The following is a 21285-nucleotide window of genomic DNA, read 5'->3' as shown; positions in this document are numbered from 1 at the left end:
ATGCCCCCAATAGAATCACAAAGTACAGCACTGTGCTTCCATTATGGGTATCTAGTTACAAGATGAGATGCTTGCTACATTTGATATCTTGACTGACCCAAAAAGTATTAAAAATTCATTATTTTTCACTTACTGTGTCATAGTTACACTTCTAGCATGCTACGCTAACACTACGCAATGTCATTTTGTTGAAGAATAATGACTGGGCCTGTAAATGGTGTGGATTTTGCATATACTTTAGGTAAACAGTGTGCAAAATGTGCCGATATGGATTTGGACTGCACCGTGAGCTGCTGCAGGAGAAATGAGGGTTCAGAGAGGATTTGGAGGGGATGATGTCTGGGAGATTTGGATGCAAATTGAAGAGGCGGGGTGCGCCTGTTGGCTGCTTTGGGTGGGGGGTGTGGGGGTGTAAAGAGAGACCGTGTATTTGCACAGAAATGTACTTTGCATTGTTGTGTGTTGACATCTTGGCTGTGCAATGAACCAGTTGTATTTCAGTAGTGGTTAAATCTATGGTCAGTCTTAGTTATCGGCACGGTCATTTTGTTATGGACAGATCTACAGCCTCCAGATCACTGGTTTGAAGAGAGTTTGGACTTTGATGAATGAAATTAAAAATGACAAAGACTAAGTATTGTGCATGCACCGTGGGTTAGCGTGATTTAAATTTCCCTCATTGTTCAAGCCATATTTTATCTCGACATAAAGCGTCCTCTCACAAAGCCTCTGTGTTGGGGCTACACAGACCTCATGTGAGACCCAAGTCCCTTCTTCGGGAATTTGACCACAATTTGAACTTCAAGGACCCTTGTTATTAGTAGCCCATTTATTTCAATAACCCAGAGTATTTGTTTTTATGTTCTTCTTTGCAAGTTTGACACCATGATGGACAAACTGCTCATGTAACACAAGGTCCTCCTAGCCATTGTCCTGCTGAAAAAAACAAAATAAATAAACGTTCCTCATAATGTCATGCAAGTGATTTTGTACATTAGCCTTGTGAATAAACTTCTAAAGGTAATATGGTGACACATGTTTGGATATCTTTGAATAATAATGTTGTCTGTAAAAATAATATATATACTGTGGATAAAGTAACCAGGCTAGCATGTGTTATTTTTTAGATTGACAAAGAAAAGAAAAAAAGAATCGTACCACCAATTTTTTCATATTTTCTTTTTCCCTGAATTTTTTGTTTTTTTTATTTCCCCCCCTAAATATCTTCACATTCTCTCACGTTACATTCCCCAATTTTACCCCAATCTGCCCCAAATTTTTACATCATTTCCTACATTTTTTCCAATGTTTCCCAAACGTACCCCAGTAAATTTACTTCTACATGTTTGAAAACTAGGCCTTTCAGATGTTATTGTTGATCATTTTTTAAATTCTTCTTTTTTCTTTTTCTTTTTAAAAATTATTTATTATTATTATCTTTCAATCTGTCTATATAGTGTTGTTGCCATAGCTGTGATGTATCTATTTTAATTTCAGTTTTCTGGGTTTTGTCTGGGGTTTGAGACGTGTGGCATGGGGGTGGGGGGCGAAAAGGGTGGAGGGAATGGGTGAAAAGGGGGGGGAGCAAAAACATGTTGTGTGTAGACCATATAACCTTCAACATAAATATTTCTTCCTGACAAAAAACAATACAAAAAAATAATTAAAAAAAATAGATTGACAAAGCTAGCCAAAAATATTTGTATTTTATTCTGGTATTGCAGAAAGCAACACTAAGTTAAGAAATAAGGGAACCACAATGAATGCCAAATGTCTCAAACGCCTACTGTTTATTACGTCATATGATCTTTTTTCCCCCTCTGATAGTAAACAATACAATGTAGTGTATCGTATGCTCCGGAGGGATAGTCTGCTGTGAAAACGTGAGATATCATGACACAAATTAAGGTTAGGGCCAGGGAAATGGTTAACCTCTTAACTCCCGCCTGAACCGAGAGGATCTTTTTCCTCACGTCATCAGATTTTTTTCCCAACATTTTTTGTTGGGTGTTCAACTCATTTTTGTCATTTTTTTGTCACATTTTGGTCATTTTTTCGTCCATTTTTTGGTCACATTTTTGTCACTTTTTTATCACATTTTTAGTCAATTTTTTTGTCACATTTTTGAAATTTTTTCATCAATTTTTTTTGTCATTTTTTTTGTCAATTATTTATCAATTTTTTGTGACATTTTTGCCACTTTTTCATCAATTTTTCGTCACTTTTTTGTCACATTTCCATCATTGTTTTCGTCTCAGTTTTGTTGCTATTTTCACAGCTTTTTTCCAGAAGCTTTTGGATTGGGGTAAAGCCAAACTGGAGAAACTGTGCTCGGTTCAGGTGGAAGTTAAGGAGTTAACCTTAAGGATTATGGTTAGGATTATTTGTATTTTTAGACAAACCAACTCATAGATCTATACAAAATTACAGCAGACCGTCGCATACGATCCAGCACTAACCCTACAATGTAAGGGCAGGCTAATTTGAGCTAGCGTAGCATATCTGTTGCACTTCTTACAATCGCCACTAGATGTCCTCCTTGCTTCTCTATCATGACAAGCTTTGCCCTCACCTCGTGCGCGGCTTTACCTTTCAGAAATTTGTCATTGTACATGTTTGTAGGGTTCCAAAAATTGCACCATAGCCTAGACCGGAGTCCAGGTGATGCGTAAGTGTTGATATGGTGTCAGCAGGGCTACTCTCACTACACGTTCATTGAGCAGCTCACTCACCCCATGACAAGGAAAGTTGGGTGGGAGGGGCTTCCGGGAGTCTATCCCTGCTCGGTGCTCTGCTTCTCGGTCACGGTGCGAAAAGAGACAACTAAAAACTGGGTCAGAGTGTCTGCCCGTGTCCTCAAACGAAACCTGTCGCAATATTGTTGAGATTTCACGGCTTATTCCTCACATACTTGTTTAAAACGCCTGCAAACAGACAAACGTTGTGTTTACCCATAATCCCTTGCAAGCACACGGTCAAAAATAGAGCTAGCGTAAAACAGTAAATGCTAAAACTGTAGATTTAGAATTTATTTTATTTGTGAATGTTTTATTTGATTTTAGAAATTGTTCGTGTAAAGATTTGAGATGATTTAGATTTTTATTTTGTTAACGTATGACTGACATGCGCCTCTTCTGTACGTCCACTAGGTGGCACTGCTGGGCTTGGATCTCCTATCTGCCTTAGTGACAAGATTACAGGACCGGTTTAGGGCCCAAATAGGGACAGGTAAGAAATGTTTTCGATGCTTCAGCTGTAGTTTCAGTGACATTTTTTTATTTTCATTTTTATTTTTATTTTATTTTTTATTTATTTTGTACTAAATTCATTTTATTCGCCATACCATTACATGCAATTTTTACATAATACTCTCTACCAGTAAGGGGATATTACAAATATTTTTCATTATTCTCCTAATTTTTTTATTTTTTTTTATTAATGCTTGTGATACTTATCCTGTATTTTTATTTCTGTTTCAGTTCTCCCCAGCCTTATAGATCGATTGGGAGACTCCAAAGATCAAGTACGGGATCAAGATCAAACAGTGCTGCTAAAAATCATGGAACAAGCTGCATCGCCACAGGTTATTTCCCCACATCAATTTAAATAAATCCATTTCGTTCAATTGTCTGCTGTCTGACTAGAATGTAGCTTAAGTTGTTTTTTATCCATGTTTTTTTTTTTTGTGTGCTTTACTTTGCAGTATGTGTGGGACAGAATGCAGGGAGGCTTCAAACACAAGAACAACAGAACCAGAGAAGGAGTGTGCCTTTGTTTAATCGCAACGCTAAACACGTAAGGACTACATTTCTGTTTTTCAAAATACCCTGCACTGAAGCAGAGTTCAGACTTCCCTGCGGTAACATTATTATGAATCGCAATACCTTTAACCTCGATTTCATTGGTCTGTTCTGTCCGTTGTTTCTTTCAGATACGGAGCCCAAGGTCTGACTCTTAGTAAAATAGTCCCTCATATATGCAACCTTTTGGGGGATCCCACAAGTCAGGTACGTCCCAGTATTTGTCATTTAAATGCTAAACATATTTGACTTGCATCCTCTGTTATGAATTAAACTCTCTGCTGGTATCCCCAGGTTCGAGATGGAGCCATGAGCTGTCTAGTGGAAATCTACCGACACGTGGGGGAGAGGGTCAGATCGGACCTCAGCAAAAAGGGCCTTCCACAGTCACGGTATGACAGCGCTTTCAACTCAATTCTTACTTGGTTGTTGACTTACTGTGAATACAATGCAGACATACAGTGTTCCAAATGTTCACATCTCTCAGTCCACTTTGCGGCAAATCTTTTACTTGTGCTCCATCTAGTGGTAAGAGGTGGTAAGGCGTTTTGTCCAGTTTGACACTACCTGAATATTAAAGCATTATGACCGGACAACTTACAGCCTCTAGGCCAGTGTGACGCCTCATTTGAAAGCTAAGGCCGACAAAAGTGATCGTAGCTGTTTTGTCACCACGTTTATGTATATTATTTGTGTATATTTTTGAAGCGTTTTCTAGGGGTTTTTTTCTTTCAGTTTTTTGTTGCTTTTTTATTGCTTTTTTTGTCACGTTTGTATTGCATTTTTGTCATTTTTTTGCTGCATTTTTGCCAATTTTTTGTCACTTTTTGATCGTGTTATTGTTACTTTTCCAACACGTTTTTGTCGCTCTTTTTTTTGCTTTTTCTTTGTTTTTTTGTCACTTTTTTTTGCGTTTTTGACAGGGGTTTTTTACGCTCTTTTGTAGATTTTTGGTTGCGGTTTCATCCCCTTTTTTCTCTCTATTTTGACGATTTCTTTCCAAGAAGCTTGTCTCTTTTGGTAAACCCAAACTGGAGAAAGTGTGTTCAAGTGTGAGTTAAGAGATCAAACATTAAATCATTTGGGTTTTGTTCATTTTGCAACAGCATATCATTAGTTATTATTATTACAAAAATGTCCCCAAGAACACTAGTATCCATTATTTGGTCCTGTAAGTTCAGTTTCCTTTTTTCTGTTAGTCACAAACCAAAAGTGTGAATCTTGCGCACCAGCGAGATTGCAGCATCTTGACTTGGTCATATTTCACACCGGACCATATGCTCCCGTGTTTGCCGCTCCCTTCTGCATTCTGGTCCCAGCTTGTCATCAGTGTGGACATCATCTATTTTAGTCTTGGCCGTCTCTGCCGCCCAGTGCTGTGGGAGATGCTCCTTCCCTTTGTTTCCTGCCCATCCACGGTTCCTCTACAGAAAGTACATGATCTCTTTGCTCTTTTCTCCAGGTTGAATGTAATCTTCAGTAAATTCGATGAAGTCCAAAGATCGGGGAACATGATCTCCTCTTCAGGCTCAGGTCAGTAGGTCGTCTAACCATCTGCTGCTTGAACGTTGGTCCATTGAGGAATCAAATGTGTCGATACGGAGCTTGATTTCAAGGAGTCTGACTGGATGTGTGGACAATGACACAAGTGTTGACTGATTTTGCTTTGCTGACGTCTATATTTATGGCATCTTGGCGACGGAGTCTGAATCACTATTATTTTATTTCACACTCGGTCAGTAGAGAATGTTGAGACTTTTATTCAGAGTGAAAAGAACACATGTGCGTGATAATCCACTGGTAACAACTGGAGTGAAACTGAATCTCACTGAATCGTAAACCATGTCTAAATAATATTGATTTGCAACATAAGAGGCTGTTTTTGACGCTATATTTCTATCTGTTCCATTGAGTTTATTTTTTTGCAATACAACTAGTGACTTATTTATTCTTTTCTTATGGTTTATACTATTGTGCGCCCAAATCTTCCCATTTTGTCTTGTGGTACAGCTTGATAACCTGAGGCTAAGTGAGTTTGCACTGCAGGACTTGGCATAGCTTGGCATCCCTCTGCGCTGCCAGACAAACAAGAGATATCATTTTATCAATACATTTCAGAGAAGCAGTGCTGAGGCTTTTTCTTTTAGGCTAATACAGTATTACGAAGGTAGTCCTTTTCAGTCACTTTGATGAGGAAATCTGTCAGTTAATAAGCTTTTTTAGGGATTAGAAATGACATAAATTGACATAATATCATAGATTCTGTCTCAATGGAAAGATGTAGCATGGTTGTTTGTATAACTTTTACCTCTCGATGCTAAGTATTACCGCAGCATAAACATACAGTTCCAAAGCTAATTCTTGTATTGTAGCCATTGACTGCATAAACTGTCAATGATTGTAACAAATGAATTGACAAATCATGTTGGTCAGTTCATTAGTTTGGTTAAGTTTCCCAGTACAATTAGCAGTTGCGGCTAATGCTAATTGTATCCTTTAAAACAGGATATAAACAGACGGTGGGATTATTGCTCCAAAACATCCTCTCATTTGCAGAAAACACTTGAGACTAGACTCGATATTTTGCAACTGTTCAGCACAAAAAAATCAATATGCAGCACTTATGAGCTAAACAGATGAGGCAGCCAAGTTTGTCGTGGTGCGAAATGTGTTGTGACAAGTGCTAAGCTAGTTAGGAAAACTGCGAAGCGAGTGCCGCTAAAGGAGGAAAAACAATGACAGTGACGCACACATACAGAAATCAGATTGATATACGTCTGTTATGTTGGGTTTGAATATGATGCTGTTTATTTTTCAGATGATTAATTAAACTAAGAAACAGGTCTTGCTAGCTTTTGTTATGCTAGCCGGTTATGCTATTGGCTCCCCTCTCAATCTCACATTACAACTTGAGAAAAGAAGATTTGTAGCTGAACTAACTCAAAGAATGACAAGAATTATTTAGTTTTCTGCCCATCACATAATAGTAGCATTTTTCCTTTGTTTTTGTTTTGTTTTTCTTCAAATTGATATAGCTAACTAGAGCGGCTTGTGAACTTAAGCTAGAGCATCACTTTAAAGGTAAAATTGAGGCCTCCCACAATTGTTCTTATTTTATTACTATGATTTTTTTCTAGCTTCTGATCAAGTTTTAAAAAACATGTCTGGAGTTTTATTTAATATTCCACAATTTGTTGTTGAGCCATTGTCTGTATTTGTAGCCCTAAAGCTAATCCCAGTGCAGACGGTGTTAAACGTGACATGACACTTTTCTGTCGAGAGTTTGGACACACAGGACACGTCTGACGCTTGCAGTTTGCACTGTGTGTGCTTTTAAAGGTCAAGGTAGATTATTAAAGCTGACAAACTGCTTTTAGTGATGTTTGCGCCGCTGTTATGCCATGATGTTTTACTAAAGCACTCTTTTATTGGCCGCTTCTGCTTTTATTCATTGTAATATTCCACACAAGCACAGGGGTCTCATCCAATTATGGAAGGAATAAGTCGTGATGTCGCGTTTCAGATTTGCAATGTAAGAAGAGATTAAAACAAAGCTGAAATATTTGAACTGCTATTACAAGAATCACATGTATTTCAGAACATGTTTGTTGTGATCGAAGCTTTAGCTTTTATACATTACATATTAAAGACCCTGAAGAGAGGATATGTTGTTTGCAAAGGAGTATGTACAGCTTCGGTTCATAGCAAGTGTTTCTGTTGCATATTTCTCATGTCTTTCCTTGCTGGTTCAAGCTTAAGGCGAGACACTGCAGGTGAATAGGGAAAAAATGTATATTTACAGATATCAATTTAAAACTGTTGCTGTAGATCAATACATGGCAAGTTTTCTGTCATTTTATCTTTTCATATAAGAACAAGGTGTTTTATGCCTAAAAATGCCCCAAATTTCCCATCTTTTCGGCGACGAAATCTGAATAATGGATAGAGCTACATTCAAACTTATGGTTTCATTTTATTGATGAATGAGTTACCAAGACTTTTTCAGAGGGGATTTTGGATTTCTTGTTTAATTTTAAAATAAGCTGTTTTTTAGTGGAAAATTTTGTAAAAAAAAATATTTTTTGCCTTATTTTTTGACTCAATAAATGGGCCCAGGGATTAAATAATAAAAAATCCCTCTGAAAAAATCTTCCAAGTATTGTTCAGTCCAAGGCTGTATAATGTGAAGTCTTTAGGTCCGACTGACGTGGACATAGTGTCGCCACAATGACAGAAAAATGTGTTTTGAGAAAAAGGCCCTTGAAATTGCATTCTCCCATATAAGTCTATGGGCAAACATTGAATCAGCGCAATATTTAAACATGTTATTGTGAAGATTAGGCATATTTTCTGTTTCCGGGTGAAAGCTTATATGTCCAGAGACCAATTTGGCCAAAAAAACCTGAAAACTGAAAAAATTGAGTTTTGCCTGCAGTGTCTCCCCTTAAATGCGTAAACAACAAAAGATATTTATTAGCGGAATAAAAGCTCGAGAGAACACAAAGTTACTTGCATAAGAGGGGATTTTTATTGCGACCGCGAGCGAGAAAATAAACGCCGTGGGATCAGAATTTCACGTTAATCTCCGGCAGTTTGAATGCATCCTTTCTCAGCGAGCGTGGGTGCGGAGGGAGGCGTCGCTGTCATGAGAAAAGAGGGCACATGCTGTGGGAGGGCGCCGCAGAGGAGCGAGGGAGAGAGTGAGGGGAGAGAGAGTGAGGGACCAAAACAAACGCATTGGTAGCAGTGCGCGGCGGCAGTGCTCGGACTTGGAGGTAAACACATCAGCACGCGAGGATCCCTCCGCACAGCTCCTTTGGCTCTTGAAAGGAGAACAGCCTCGAACCATGACGGCCGGAGAAGGTACGACATACGCAGATTCACCCAGTGAGGGGAGGACGGGGGAATTATGCAGTACTTTGTGTTTTGTTGTAAGTGGAGAAGGGGTGTATAGTACTTTCATAAGCTACGTATAAGGGTTTTAGTTGTGTTACGTAAGCAGCATTTTGCAGCAAACCCACTTTTTCCCTCACCGCTCGAGCTGTGGGTGCAAGACACATTCTCCTCGGTGAACGTAGAGGTGGCTGGATTGGCTGCAGTTTGGGATTGTTGCTAAAATTGCACGTCATTAAGGGTTGCAGTGTGGTTATGCGTATTTGTTTGGACTTTTTCTGCTATATATGCATGAATGAAAATAACCATATATGTAAAAGTATTAGATGGGGATGATCAGAACAGTGCATGCAATTGAATGCTTAAAATGTAATGAGAAATCCCTATGCAGAAGGCTTGTTTGGAATCAGATATTTTTTAAACCAATTATTTTACTGCCTTTTTTGACACGGCAAATACATTTGTCTGTAAACAAAGTAAGAACAGACACTTTTCATAATATGACACTTCAAGATGCAACAAGAACACGTGGGAGTGAGACAAAATAAATGAGTTAATTGAAAACAACAACTGAAGTAGGCTGTTTTGCAAGCAGATCAAAAGTTTAGGACCACACCTAATAAAACAACAATCGAAGCCCTCTGAAAAACAGAAATCAAAGCTCCAAACATGAACTCAGTGAGGAGTAGCTCCACTGTTATTGTTGATCACTTCAATTGGTTGCAGCCCTTGAGTGAGTGAGAATATTTCTCCATGTGGCGAAGACGGCCTCACGAAGGGCATCGACTGTCTGGAACTATTATCCATTTTTGTAAACTTCCCTTGCCATCCATCCCCAAAGGTTCTCAATTGGATTTACATCAGGGGATCAAAACGATGGTCCAAAAGAGTGATGTTATTCTTCTGGATTTTTATAACTCTCAGGATCTTTTAAGAAATTAAGAACGACTGTGTGCGTCCCACCTCAGCAGTGATGGCGCGCTGTGAGAGGCTCTGCTTATGCAGGTCGTCATGGCAGTGTGAATACCTGACAGAAGATGACACAAAATCCACATTTTTGCACAGATTTGGTCTTTTAAAGGCATATGGTCCTAAGCTTTAGATCCGCTGCAAAGACAGCGTGTATCTGTTTAATTGTTGTTTTCAGTAAAAGGTTTACTCAATTATTATTTTTTGTCTTACTCCCATTTCTTCTTTTTGCATATTGAAGTTCTACTTGGAACCTTGATAAGATCCAACCATGCAAAATTTTATATTTTACTGGTTTTCAACTGGTCTAAAACTTTTGATCGGGACTATATATCAAATTTTTTCCCTGGTTGATATTTGATCTTTTTGGCTTTATTGGACAGTTCAACAGCGAAAGCAAATCATGAGGGATGATACCGTCAACAAGTTGAGACAACACAGTCTATCACCTGATTTTATTGCTATGTACCAGTTTTTACAAGATCTATTGAATGATAATCCTTTGTTGCTCCCAGTCATAGCACTTAAGCAAGTCTTGATCTTCCTACGCCTCTAGTAAAGTAACGTTAAATACTGAGCGTTGAATGGACTCCAGTCTTAAAATGCCATGGAGCGCCCAGTTGCCTGGTATCCTGACCTCCACAGAACTCTCCTCAGTCTCCAAGCCAGCTGACTCTTTGTGCTGGTCCAAAGGCAGTCAGGTGTCTTTGGCATGGCGCTGTGTACTCTGAGCAGCCATTTATAGCAGATCAATGCATAATGCAAAAACAGTCCCCTGCACAGTGCCAGTGTTTGTAGCCCGAGCCAGCACCACCACCAGCCCGGTTTTTCACTGCATATCTGTGTAAATAAGCGGTGTCAGAGCTCCTAATATGCCGTCCTTGTAATTGGCTGAATCCCAGAGGTTTTGTCTCCCTGCTGTTACATAAACTGAAGCGTCACCCTCCTCCGTTTGCAGAAAAGAGGGTGCAAAACAAGCTACGCACTGTTTCACCCCACTCACGGCACTGGGTTTATTTATCCTGCACTGGGCTAATGGCTAATGTGCATTTGTTGTGTGTTGTTCATTTGTTTTTACTATAGGTAGCAAGCAAATAATGTAGTTTTATAAAGCAAATTGCATGTCACCCCACCTCCATATCAGATAATGGATCATCTTTCTCACGTTTTTACTGTCACAGAGAGGAAACAGGAATTACTACAACTACAGGGTGCAGCACAAAACGCAATTTGGTTTATTTATGTTATTTCAAATGTTTAGAGCTATATATTCATGGAATACTTTTATATAAGTAATTAAGTTATATTGTGCATTGGGATTAAAATAATTAGATTTTTCTATGACTGTTAGAATTGTGTCTTCTTCTTTCAACACCAGTGAGTTCACGTTTCAGCGATGCCCCCCGTAGTGTTCGGTTATGCTACATATGGTGCTGAAAGCGGCCACTTTACATCGTTTCAGGATTAAACTGTATGGGCAGAGGCTATTTCTGTGTCTGACTTTCAGTAGGAAATGGTTGGCAGCGGTGGGAGCAGCAGAAAGGAGGGTGGATATACAAGGGGAAAGAGCCCGAGGAAGTCTTTTGATCACAGCACACACAGTCAGATTGAATACAGAGCTGTGCAGTGGAGATTAGCTGCTTATGCATATAGCTCGGATACCGCGATTGCTACTGTATTGCAGCAAATGTGTCGTCTTCAGTTATACGATTGCCACTGCTTTATATATTGATGGAGTGAAAGCAATGAATGAATGCAGTTTTTTGTTTTATTTTGTGAAAGTTCTTATCAGCAGATCATTGCAGTGGATTAGAACTGCACTTTCAGTTTGGTAGCTTTATAGGTTTGGAGAGTGATGAGTTGGCAGACAAGAGGATAAACTGTGTTGGACTTTGTGAATGATGTGATTGTTTTTTCCCAGAATGCTTTGCCAAGTGCATCGGTCTGTCCCCCCCTTGTGCCCACGTGACCGAGGGAGACAGAGGCTCTTTGAGAAAGCATTGTCCGGGCGGTCCTTTTGCCCGGAGCTGGTATTTAGGTTATCCCTGAATCCTCAGTGTTGTGGGCAGGTCATGAAGAGCATTCGTCTTGTTGTTGTTGTTGTTTAAATTTAGTTCAGTGCCTGGACAGTGGACATGTCATGCATTATTTTGGGTTTATATATTTTACGTGTTTATAATTGAAAATATGTCTCTGTAAGAATTAAATTGCAACAATGAATGTGGGGGAAAGAGCTGGTGAAGATCTTGACTGGGGCTCCTCCTGCTGGCAGCTACAGGAATAATTTTCTGAAAAATCACTTCGAGCTTGTACGTACGGTGTGGTTAGCAGCTCCAGCAGTGCGTGATGAACACACTTCGTGCACAGAACGGCTCAAAATCAATATTGTTGCGTTATGGGCTTTATAAATGTGGAGAACAGTTTTAGGGTTTGAACAATGACTCAATTGCACTCTGGAAGTACAGAACGAGGCGCTGACACCATAGAAGAAGAAACAGCTACATTTAACTGCTTGAATGTTGTGAAATATCTTTGACGAGGGATCGTTAAAACATGGTTCAAACTTCAAGAAAGTCCATTTTGCATGATACAGTATGTCCACTTTAAAGGAAGCGACTGAGCTTTGACTTCTGGAGGCTGCACTAGCACCAATTAGGACTTGATCGGGGACAAGGGCTGGGATTGTGGAAGCAGGAGAGAGTCCCTTTATATTTTCCAGGCTGTATTTGGGAAGGACTTGGTAACCCTAAGTGTGGGGCTCATTAGGGCTGCTCGATTATTGAAAAAATAACAATCGCGATTATTTTGGTCATAATTGAAATCCCGATTATTCAAATTATTTGTTGCCTTAAAAAAAAAAAAAGTCTACCTTTATTTTATTTATTTTTTACAACTATGCTGAGTATTTTATGTTTTTTGAACAGTCATAAAAGTACAAATGATTTCAAGTATGCCTCGATTAAGGAGAGGTGTCTGTTTCACACCTGCCCCCTGCTGGCCAGCCCTCACACCTGCACAAGTAAACTGAGCAGCGCGGCCTGATGACATCATCACACAGCAATGTTTGTTTTTGAGCCATGGCACATGAAATGCGAAGGGAAAACAATCCCAGCGGCATGAAATAACGCGTGTCTGCTTTGCAAAAAAAAAAAAAAGTGAATAAATAAATAAATAAATAATTTCAAATATGCTAATTTAATAATCGTTTAGTGTAATAATCGAAATCGTAGTCGAATTTCGATTAATTGCACAGCCCTAGGGCTCATTCTGCTTTCTGATTGGATAATAGTCTTCCAAACCAAAACAGAAGCTGGTGTAGAAACTGGTGTAGAGCAGCCAAAATATTTACCCAAGTGTCTGAACTACCAGATGATGCAGCAGGTAGGCCTAAAGTTGTGACTATGACAATCACCCTAACTCTATTTAATTTGTTTAGCTTCTCACTTTTATCCATATTTACGAAGTGCTTATGCTGGCTTACACCTATTTGATCTTCACTCCTGCAATACTAATCGACAGGTAATCCCCGGCCCGTGACATAACAGTGATCTGCAGTCATCTGTCTGTTATGTAATATTACATTCCTGTTTCTGCTGCCGGGGGGGGATCTCAGAGTGTGACCGCCCGTGACCGCCTAGAGCGTCCCCACATCATCAACACCAGGCCGGAGTTATGAGAGACATGAAGACAAACCGAGACCATGACGGGACGGATATGAGTAGATAAAAAGAGGAATGTGAGGATTTATATGCTGCTTTTATTGTTGACGGTGCAAAAGGTTGGCCCTCCTTCTCTCGCTGTTGTTTCTAGATTTTGGTCAACTTTTTTATACATAGCATGCTACTTTTTTTTTTTCATTGCGAGTGTTGCAATTAATGGCACCATAAAAAAGTACACCGTTGAGCTAAAAAGTGATTTGCATACCGTTGTTGTTTCATTTTGGTCTTACAGACTATCTTCAAATCTCAAAAGTATAAAGTATTTGTGATCATGTTATATTAAACGATGTTCAGGCATTATTATACATTCCATTAGTCCTGACAGTCTTGCTTTGTTTAATAAAAAAGAGCTCTTTTTTTCCTTTTAATCTGCCATTACATCAGTGTGGATTTTGGTTTCTGTTTGTACTTACCCCCCAGCAAGTTCAGTTCTCTTCTTTCAGTATCAATCCCCTCCCAAAGCTGTTTATTTCTCAGACTGTAACTTTGCAAAACCTTTCTCTAAATTCATCATCCCTTTGGACTTGTGTTCTCTTGCCATGAAAGAGAAAGTCATGTATTATGTAAAACGACTTTTGGAGTCGTTTCTGTAGCTTCTGCATCATCTGTATGCTTTCGCCCCTGCTGGTCGCCTGAAGTAACAACAACATAATGTCATGAGATCAATTTAACTAAACAGTTATTTTGGAGTGATTTTGTTCATTCTTTTTTTTTTTCTTCTTCTCTCTCACCCCTCTCTTTTCCTCTCTCTCACCTCTTTCTCAGCCCTCTCTCCCTCTCCTCTCTCTCTCTTTCTCACCCCTCTCCTCCTCTCCCTCACCTCCTCTCTCTCCCTCACCCCCCTCTTTTCCCCTCTCCTCCTCTCTCTCACCTCTCTCTCAGCCCTCTCTCTCTCCCTCTCACCCCTCTCTCTCTCCCTCACCCCTCTATTTTCCTCTCTCTTCCTTCCTCTCACTCCATTCTCAGCCCTCTCTCCCTCGCTCCTCTCTCTCTCTCTCTCTCTCTCTTACTCACCTGTCTCTCCCTCGCTCCTCTCTGTCTGGCTGTCTGTGTCTCTCTCACCTCTCTCTCTGTCTCTCTCTCTCTCTGTCTCTCTCTCTCTCTCTCTCTCTCTCTCTCTCACCCCTCTCTCTTCCTCTCTACCTCACCTGTCTCTTTCTCTCTCTCTCTCACCTCTCTGTCTGTCTATCTCTTTTCCTCTCTCTCACCTCTCTCTCAGCCCTCTCTCTCAGCCCTCTCTCACCCCCTCACCCCTTTCTCTCAACCCTCTTTTCCTCTCTCTCACTTCTCTCTCAACCCTCTCTCTCTCTCCCTCACGCCTCTCATACCCTTTTCTTTTCTTCTCTCACGCCCCATCTCTCTCTCACCCCTCTCTTTTCCTCTATTCCTCTCTCTCACCTCTTTCTCAGCCCTCTCTCTCTCTCTCCCTCTCTCTTTCTCACCCCTCTCTCTCTCCCTCACCCTTCTCTTTCACTCCTCTCTCTCTCATCCCCTCTTTTCGTCTCTCTTCCACTCTCTCACCTCTTTCTCAGCCCTCTCTCCCTCTCTCTCGGCCTCACCTGCCTCTCCCTCTTATGTCTGTCTGTCTCTCTCTCTCTCTCTCTCTCTCACCCTTCTCTTTCCTCTTCTCTCTCACTCCCTCTCTCTCACCTCTCTCACCTCTCCCTCTCTCTCTCATCTCTCTCTCTCTCTCTCTCACCCCTCTCCCTCCCTCTCTACCTCACCTGTCTCTTCCTCTCACCTTTCTCTGATCAATTTTGGATTTTAACACTGGCTTTATCATTGAGCTGCCACCACAGCAATGCTCCTCTATGTTGTCTATTCATGCTTCGCTCTACAGTATATGGAAATGAACAATTCATGCTCGTCAACCACCTATCCAGCAATTTCCGAGCAATTTCTAAAGAATGCACGTGAGCAAGTAGCTGTTTCTATCGACAGAGAGCGTGCTGGCTTAACAATAGACCCCTCCCATGGCATTTCTCCCTAAGGACGGGAGCGTCACGCTGGTGGCTGACACACACTCTCATGCTGCTTACTCGCCATCGCTAAAGGCTTGTCTGTCTCCATCGCAGCCAGCAGCCGACACCACATCACCCGCACAGATATGCCAGTGGGAGCGCGTGGAAGGGGGAAAACATGCTGAAGAGACTGGTGTGCAAGAAAATCTGCGCTTGTAAGATAGACGGATTACCTTTCCCGATTGCCTCTGTTGCCTAGATATGGTTGAATTGTGTAAGAATGTGGTAAGCGAGATTAGTGGGGTGACGATCGAGCTAACCTGTTGCATGCAGCATGTTGCCAGCTTCCATATTGTGTTGCCTTAACTAGCTAGAGGTATTTGCAGTGTCATTGTGATAAATGTGTTAGCAGAGGAAGCTAGCATACTGCATGTGTGATGAGGTGATGGTTAAGAAGTATGTTAGGGTCACAACGGTTCAATTCCAGCAGTGTTTGTTGTGCTTGTTTGTTTGTTTCCTAAATGTACGAGATGTAGTTTCAGTTTTAAAAATGGCTAAAATGTAATTTTCATGACATATTAACCCATGAGGTCGGAACAGTGTTCTCTCTAAATCCACCAGCGTTAAAGTGATGGTCTGTAAGATTGCGACATGAGGAGAGAGAGAGAGAGAGGTTTCAAGCGTAAACAATCAAGACTCTTGACTGACTGGACCTGAAGTCCCTCCTCCTAGTTTGCAAAATGAGTAGACAGAGAAAACGATCAAGCTCCCTCCCCTCCTCATTGGACCTCCCAAAAGAAGGCGAATAACATCAGCTCTGATGTGTCCTCATGTCCTGGCTTCACAGCACAGAAGTCTGTTCACAGGAAAGCGCGTCTCATTGGTCAAAGTTATGGCACTGGAGATTCTGATTAGTTGTGCAGCAAAGGGAGGGACTTTAAAAATATATAGTTATGTAGTATTAGTTACATTTCATCAAATTGCAGGTCCAGGCGGGTAATTATACTCCAACTATTACATTTGTCTCAGTTTTGGCTTAGTTTGTGTTAAGCGCTTGGCTTCAACATAAGAAGACACTCTTTGTTTAATGTATTTGGATGTCTGCCTACTGTTCATTTTTGTGTCTTATGAGCTCATGTGGGCTGGGCACTTAAAATGTAATAAGTAAACCCAACTTCACAGTTTAACATGTAAACTTACACTCTATCACTATCACACTATCGTCCAGAGGGGACCCTATTGATACACAGACTAGAACAAAAAATAGAACAGAAGGCACATTATGCAAAGACAGACCTTACAAGGTCCAGGATCAAACCCGGACCTTGTGGCCATACCACTTTGTGAATGCCCTATTTCATGGGAAGCTAAGCAGGGATGGGTCTGGTTAGTGCCTGGATGGGAGACCGCAAGGAAATACCAGGTAGCCTGGTGAATGGTGTTTGAATGGTTGGAGGGTCCTTTGGCGCTGATGTGTGCAGACGCGCTGATGTGGTCGCGCATATGTACGTAGTTTACCACCAGTATGCAAATTCCCCCTTCCATTGTAATCTGCCATAATCTGGGTGCAAGTGACAAAAGTATTTAGCATTTTGTTGGTTGTTGTTGGAATTATTGTTATATTGTTACAACCATAATTAATGCTGATTTGACCACGAGTAAGTACTACCTTTTATTATTGCTACAGTGTTTCCATCGCAACTACTGCAATTACTATTTACTCATACTATAGCCCCTTCTGTGACCTATCATTTCTGACATCTACTTCTGCTACTATTACAGAGTTATAGTAACAGGGAAGTAATTGAGGTTATAGGAGAGTGGTACATTTGAGTGTGCTATCTGACCATAAACAATCAATTTGGACCCATCACCCATCTACTGTTTTGCATTCTGCCACTGGCTTCTTCTTCTTCTTCTTCTATACACGAGCTCCCAGTAATATTACCATGCATTTCAACACTAGACGACACCTTACATCTCAGCTGAGTGCGTGGCTGCTCTCCCACACCAGCTTGGGGGCTAATCCCTGGTGTGGACAGCCAGTGTTGCGGAGCAGGTGATGGGTGCCTGCGTGTCGCGCCTCCTGCCAATCCAGATTATATCCCAGTGTGCCGGCAGTCGAATGTTGAATGTTGAATGCGTGCAGCCTGACAGAGATGGGTCACAGCGGCGGATGAGTCAAGAGATACTGGGAAGGGAGAGAGATGAGGTGTTGATGTGTGTTCTCAGGGTTAGCTAAGATGCTTACAGATTTTTAATGATCTATTGATTCGTTCCGGAAACCTCTTTTCTCAACGCGTAAGTCATTGGAAAGAGCCCGGGTGTTCCTTCGACGAAAACATGCCAAGAGTTCTTCTTTACTTTATTAATTCTGATCATTTCATCGCCTCCTACATTGGCAGCTATTGGTTTTTGCTTCTTTTTTTTTTGGAGCTGCTTCCCTCGCCGAAAAAGTGAGAATTTCAACTAAACGTCCGTCTTCTATGTCTTTTTCAGATAAAAACTTTGAGGATGAAGACTCAGTGGACGGAGGCCGGTCCTCCTCCTCATCATCCTCCAAAGCGCCCCCTAGTGGCAGAAGGACTGTCGTGAGCTCTGTGAGGAGGCCCAGCTCAGCCAACACAGCAAAGGTTCCAGGTAAGACCAAGTCTCGCAATTTCTATATATATATAAAAAAAAGAAAGCTCCGCAGCCCTCTTAAAGTTGTTATTACTTTTTAAATTCAAGGTAAAGAAGCTGGGGCTGGGGCTGTTGATGAAGAAGACTTTATCAAAGCTTTCGAGGATGTTCCCCCTGCCCAGGTAAGCTCACTACGCTGTCCTTTATTTTGTTGTTGGCCAAGAATTTAGTAGCACTATATCATCTTTGTCATGTTTTATACCACATTTTTGGCATTTACATTTTGTCTTCTGCAGATCTACTCTAATAGAGAGCTCGAGGATCAGCTGGCCAAGGTCAGAGAGGTGCTGTCTGATGACAAGCATGACTGGGAGCACAGGGTTGTGGCGGTAAGATGCACGATGGATCAATAAATGATCATTATGTTGCTACTAATACATTTTTATCTCGCTCACCGTGTGCAGTTGAAGAAGGTGCGCTCGCTGGTACTGGCTGGAGCTACAGACTATGAAGGTTTCCCTCAGCAGCTGCGGCTCCTGGAGGCTCCCCTCAAACTGTCGGCTAAAGACCTGCGCTCTCAGGTGGTCCGAGAGGCCTGCATCACTCTGGGGTGAGTACGGAAGAACTGTACTCTTTGAATGAGATGAGGTTTTAATGAGGGTTTGGCTGAAAGAATTGGATATTTCCCAGATTTTAAAGTGATAGTCTGTAAGTTTGCAAAGTGAGGAGAGATTGACTGCTGTTTTGATAAATAAACAATCAAATTCCTCCCCTCCTTAAATCAAATCAAAATCAAATTCACTTTATTTATCCGTTAGGAACTTCATTTGCAGGAGAAGTGCCAGTACGGGCCCGATAAAAACAGTACATCCACAGACATTCAACAACATACAGCAATAATAAATTCATTAAAAAACAATATAGTGGGCCTTTGATAGACCAAGGTCCACACAGTCATTTATTCAGCAGGCAGATGGAGGTCGGGAGGAAAGTGGAGGTCGCCCTCTTTGTCCCCAGAGGGAGGGACCTGAACCTGCGCCCTGACGGCAACAGGGCGTAGTGAGAGTGTAGAGTATGTGAGGAGTCTGTGGAGATCTGGGTTCCTTTCCTCAGAACTCTGGAGTCATAGATGCTGCTGAGTGAGTCCTGCTCCTGACCAATGATTTTATTGCTGATTTTGATTATTTTATTGAGCATGTTGCGGTGGGTGAGAGTGAGTGAACCAAACCAGACAGTGATGTTGAATGTAAGGATGGATTCAATGAAACATTCATAAAAAGAGGCGAGAATGGACGGGTGGACTTGGAGTTTGCAGAGTTTACGGAGAAAAAAGAGGCGTTGTTGACATTTTGAAAATATGTGTTCAGCATTGAATTTGAATGTGAGTTTATGGTCGATTATGGAACCCAGGTATTTGTATGAATGAACCTTTTCTATTATTTCGTTGTTGACAGTGAGGGAGGGAGAGCTGGAGTGGGAGAGCAACTCTTAACCAGAAAACCCTTTAGTTTCCAAAATGATGAGAGCAGGAACAGAAATTTCAATAGTAACCGATCAAGCTCCTCCCCTTTCCTTCTGATTGGACCTGACAGGCTGGTTCGCAGGAAAAGCTCGTCTCATTGGTCAGTGTGGGAGGATAGTAAACTCTGATTAGATGCTGAGATCCGGGAAGGGGGGACTTTACAAATAATAATAATATATATTATTACTTATTTTACATCAAAATGTAAGACCAGGGGGCCGATTTTTAAAAAATTGTAAAACATTTAGACTTCCAGACTATCACTTTAATCAATTTTAGATAAATGAGACATACACATAACTAATATTTGCTGTAACTTTGACTTATTTAATTGTGTTCCTCATGTTCAAAATTGAGTTTCACCCTTTTGTGTAATTATTCTGTGTTTTCTGTAACTTATTTAAAGACCATTAATCAGTTTATGGCTAGAGAGCCTTAGCAACACTGCAGTCAACCTACAAATGTCATTAATTATAAATGAATGAGGTAGAGTCAGAAAATGCACAGGCCGACATACATTATTTACACACAGTTAGGCTAATGCAAGTAAAGATTCCTCAGGCACAGAATTAGCAAACTGATCTCCATAGTAAATCATTAATCCTCCAAATGTGTAATCACTGTTACTGCTGATGAGGTGGAACTGCTCAGAAACTACGAGAAACAGTTTATAATGTAATGTAATGTAAAGTGTATATGTGCGCTCGCAGGCATCTGTCGTCCGTGCTGGGGAACAAGTTTGACCACGGGGCCGAGAGCATCATGCCCACGCTGCTCAACCTGGTGCCAAACAGTGCCAAAATCATGGCCACGTCCGGAATGGCCGTCATCCGCCTCATCCTCAGGGTAAGACGCCATGCCATCTCATGCTAAGTGACTATCTATTGTTCTTCTTATCGTTTAATGTTGTTTTTTTTTTGTTTTTTTTGCAGCATACACACTACCCTCGTCTCATCCCCATTATCACCAGTAACTGCACCTCCAAATCTGTCGCTGTCAGACGGTAAGAGATCAAGACAGACCTGAGCAGAATCACCTGACACAGAGAGACAACAGCTTAAGGGGGACAAACCTTTCTTTGGAGACGAAAGAAAGAAAATCCCGTGTTGAATTCCCAGACATTTACTTTGTAAAGTTCCCCCTAACATATAGTATTTTGGGAGTATTTCCTCTTAAAATGCACCAGCTTCTTCCATCAACCCTAGAAATATTCACAATAGGCTCAATTTCTTCTTCTGAAACAATGAAGAGGCACCAAGAGCCCCACACCTGCAGCACGTTGGAGGTGTCACATGAGGCGCTACAGGAAACAAAAAAAGGGGCAAACAAGGAGGTATCCAGGCAAGACTCACAGCTCACTTGTGGCTTCTGAGACTCACTCAGAAGCCACAAGACTATCCCTACTATTGCTCTGACTTATGTCATTCACTGGAGAATAAGACGGATTATATTCGTCTGCTTCCCAGAAGATGGTGAAAGACTGTTGGCCCACAATGGCGGCGTGGCTCAGTCGAAGCGGCTCAGTCGAAAACTGAATTTTGTTGTACAAATTGTAAAATGACAAATAAAGCACTTACTTACTTACTGTATTTCAGTCATGTTTTCCACAAGCTAGTGATGACATTTTCTCTTTTGATCCTTTGCAGACGCTGCTATGAGTTCCTAGACCTTATGCTACAAGAATGGCACACTAACACATTAGAAAGGTAAGCAGCAACGACTGGCCTAACTCCAAACTGTTTAATATTTAGGGTTGAAGTGATATCTAAATCTCACTGTACATTGCATATTGTTTGAAG

The 21285-nt window shown here is 41.0% G+C and overlaps 1 protein-coding gene across 1 annotated transcript in view; it reads left to right on the top strand.

Moving 5' to 3' along the window:
- Nucleotides 1-21285, top strand: part of clasp1a (cytoplasmic linker associated protein 1a) — a 78049-nt gene that overhangs the window by 23337 nt on the left and 33427 nt on the right. The window contains exons 3-15 of the mRNA XM_079563769.1: nt 3150-3228; nt 3480-3583; nt 3704-3795; nt 3932-4007; nt 4095-4192; nt 5263-5333; nt 17842-17982; nt 18073-18146; nt 18261-18353; nt 18429-18574; nt 20197-20332; nt 20419-20489; nt 21133-21192. Coding sequence (XP_079419895.1) covers nt 3150-3228; nt 3480-3583; nt 3704-3795; nt 3932-4007; nt 4095-4192; nt 5263-5333; nt 17842-17982; nt 18073-18146; nt 18261-18353; nt 18429-18574; nt 20197-20332; nt 20419-20489; nt 21133-21192 — 1241 coding nt within the window. The remainder of the gene's footprint in view (nt 1-3149; nt 3229-3479; nt 3584-3703; nt 3796-3931; nt 4008-4094; nt 4193-5262; nt 5334-17841; nt 17983-18072; nt 18147-18260; nt 18354-18428; nt 18575-20196; nt 20333-20418; nt 20490-21132; nt 21193-21285) is intronic.

This window comes from Gobius niger (genome assembly GCF_951799975.1).
Source record: "Gobius niger genome assembly, chromosome: 9".
NCBI classification, from domain to species: Eukaryota; Metazoa; Chordata; class Actinopteri; order Gobiiformes; family Gobiidae; genus Gobius; species Gobius niger.
This window is presented reverse-complemented; position numbering and strand designations above follow the sequence as displayed.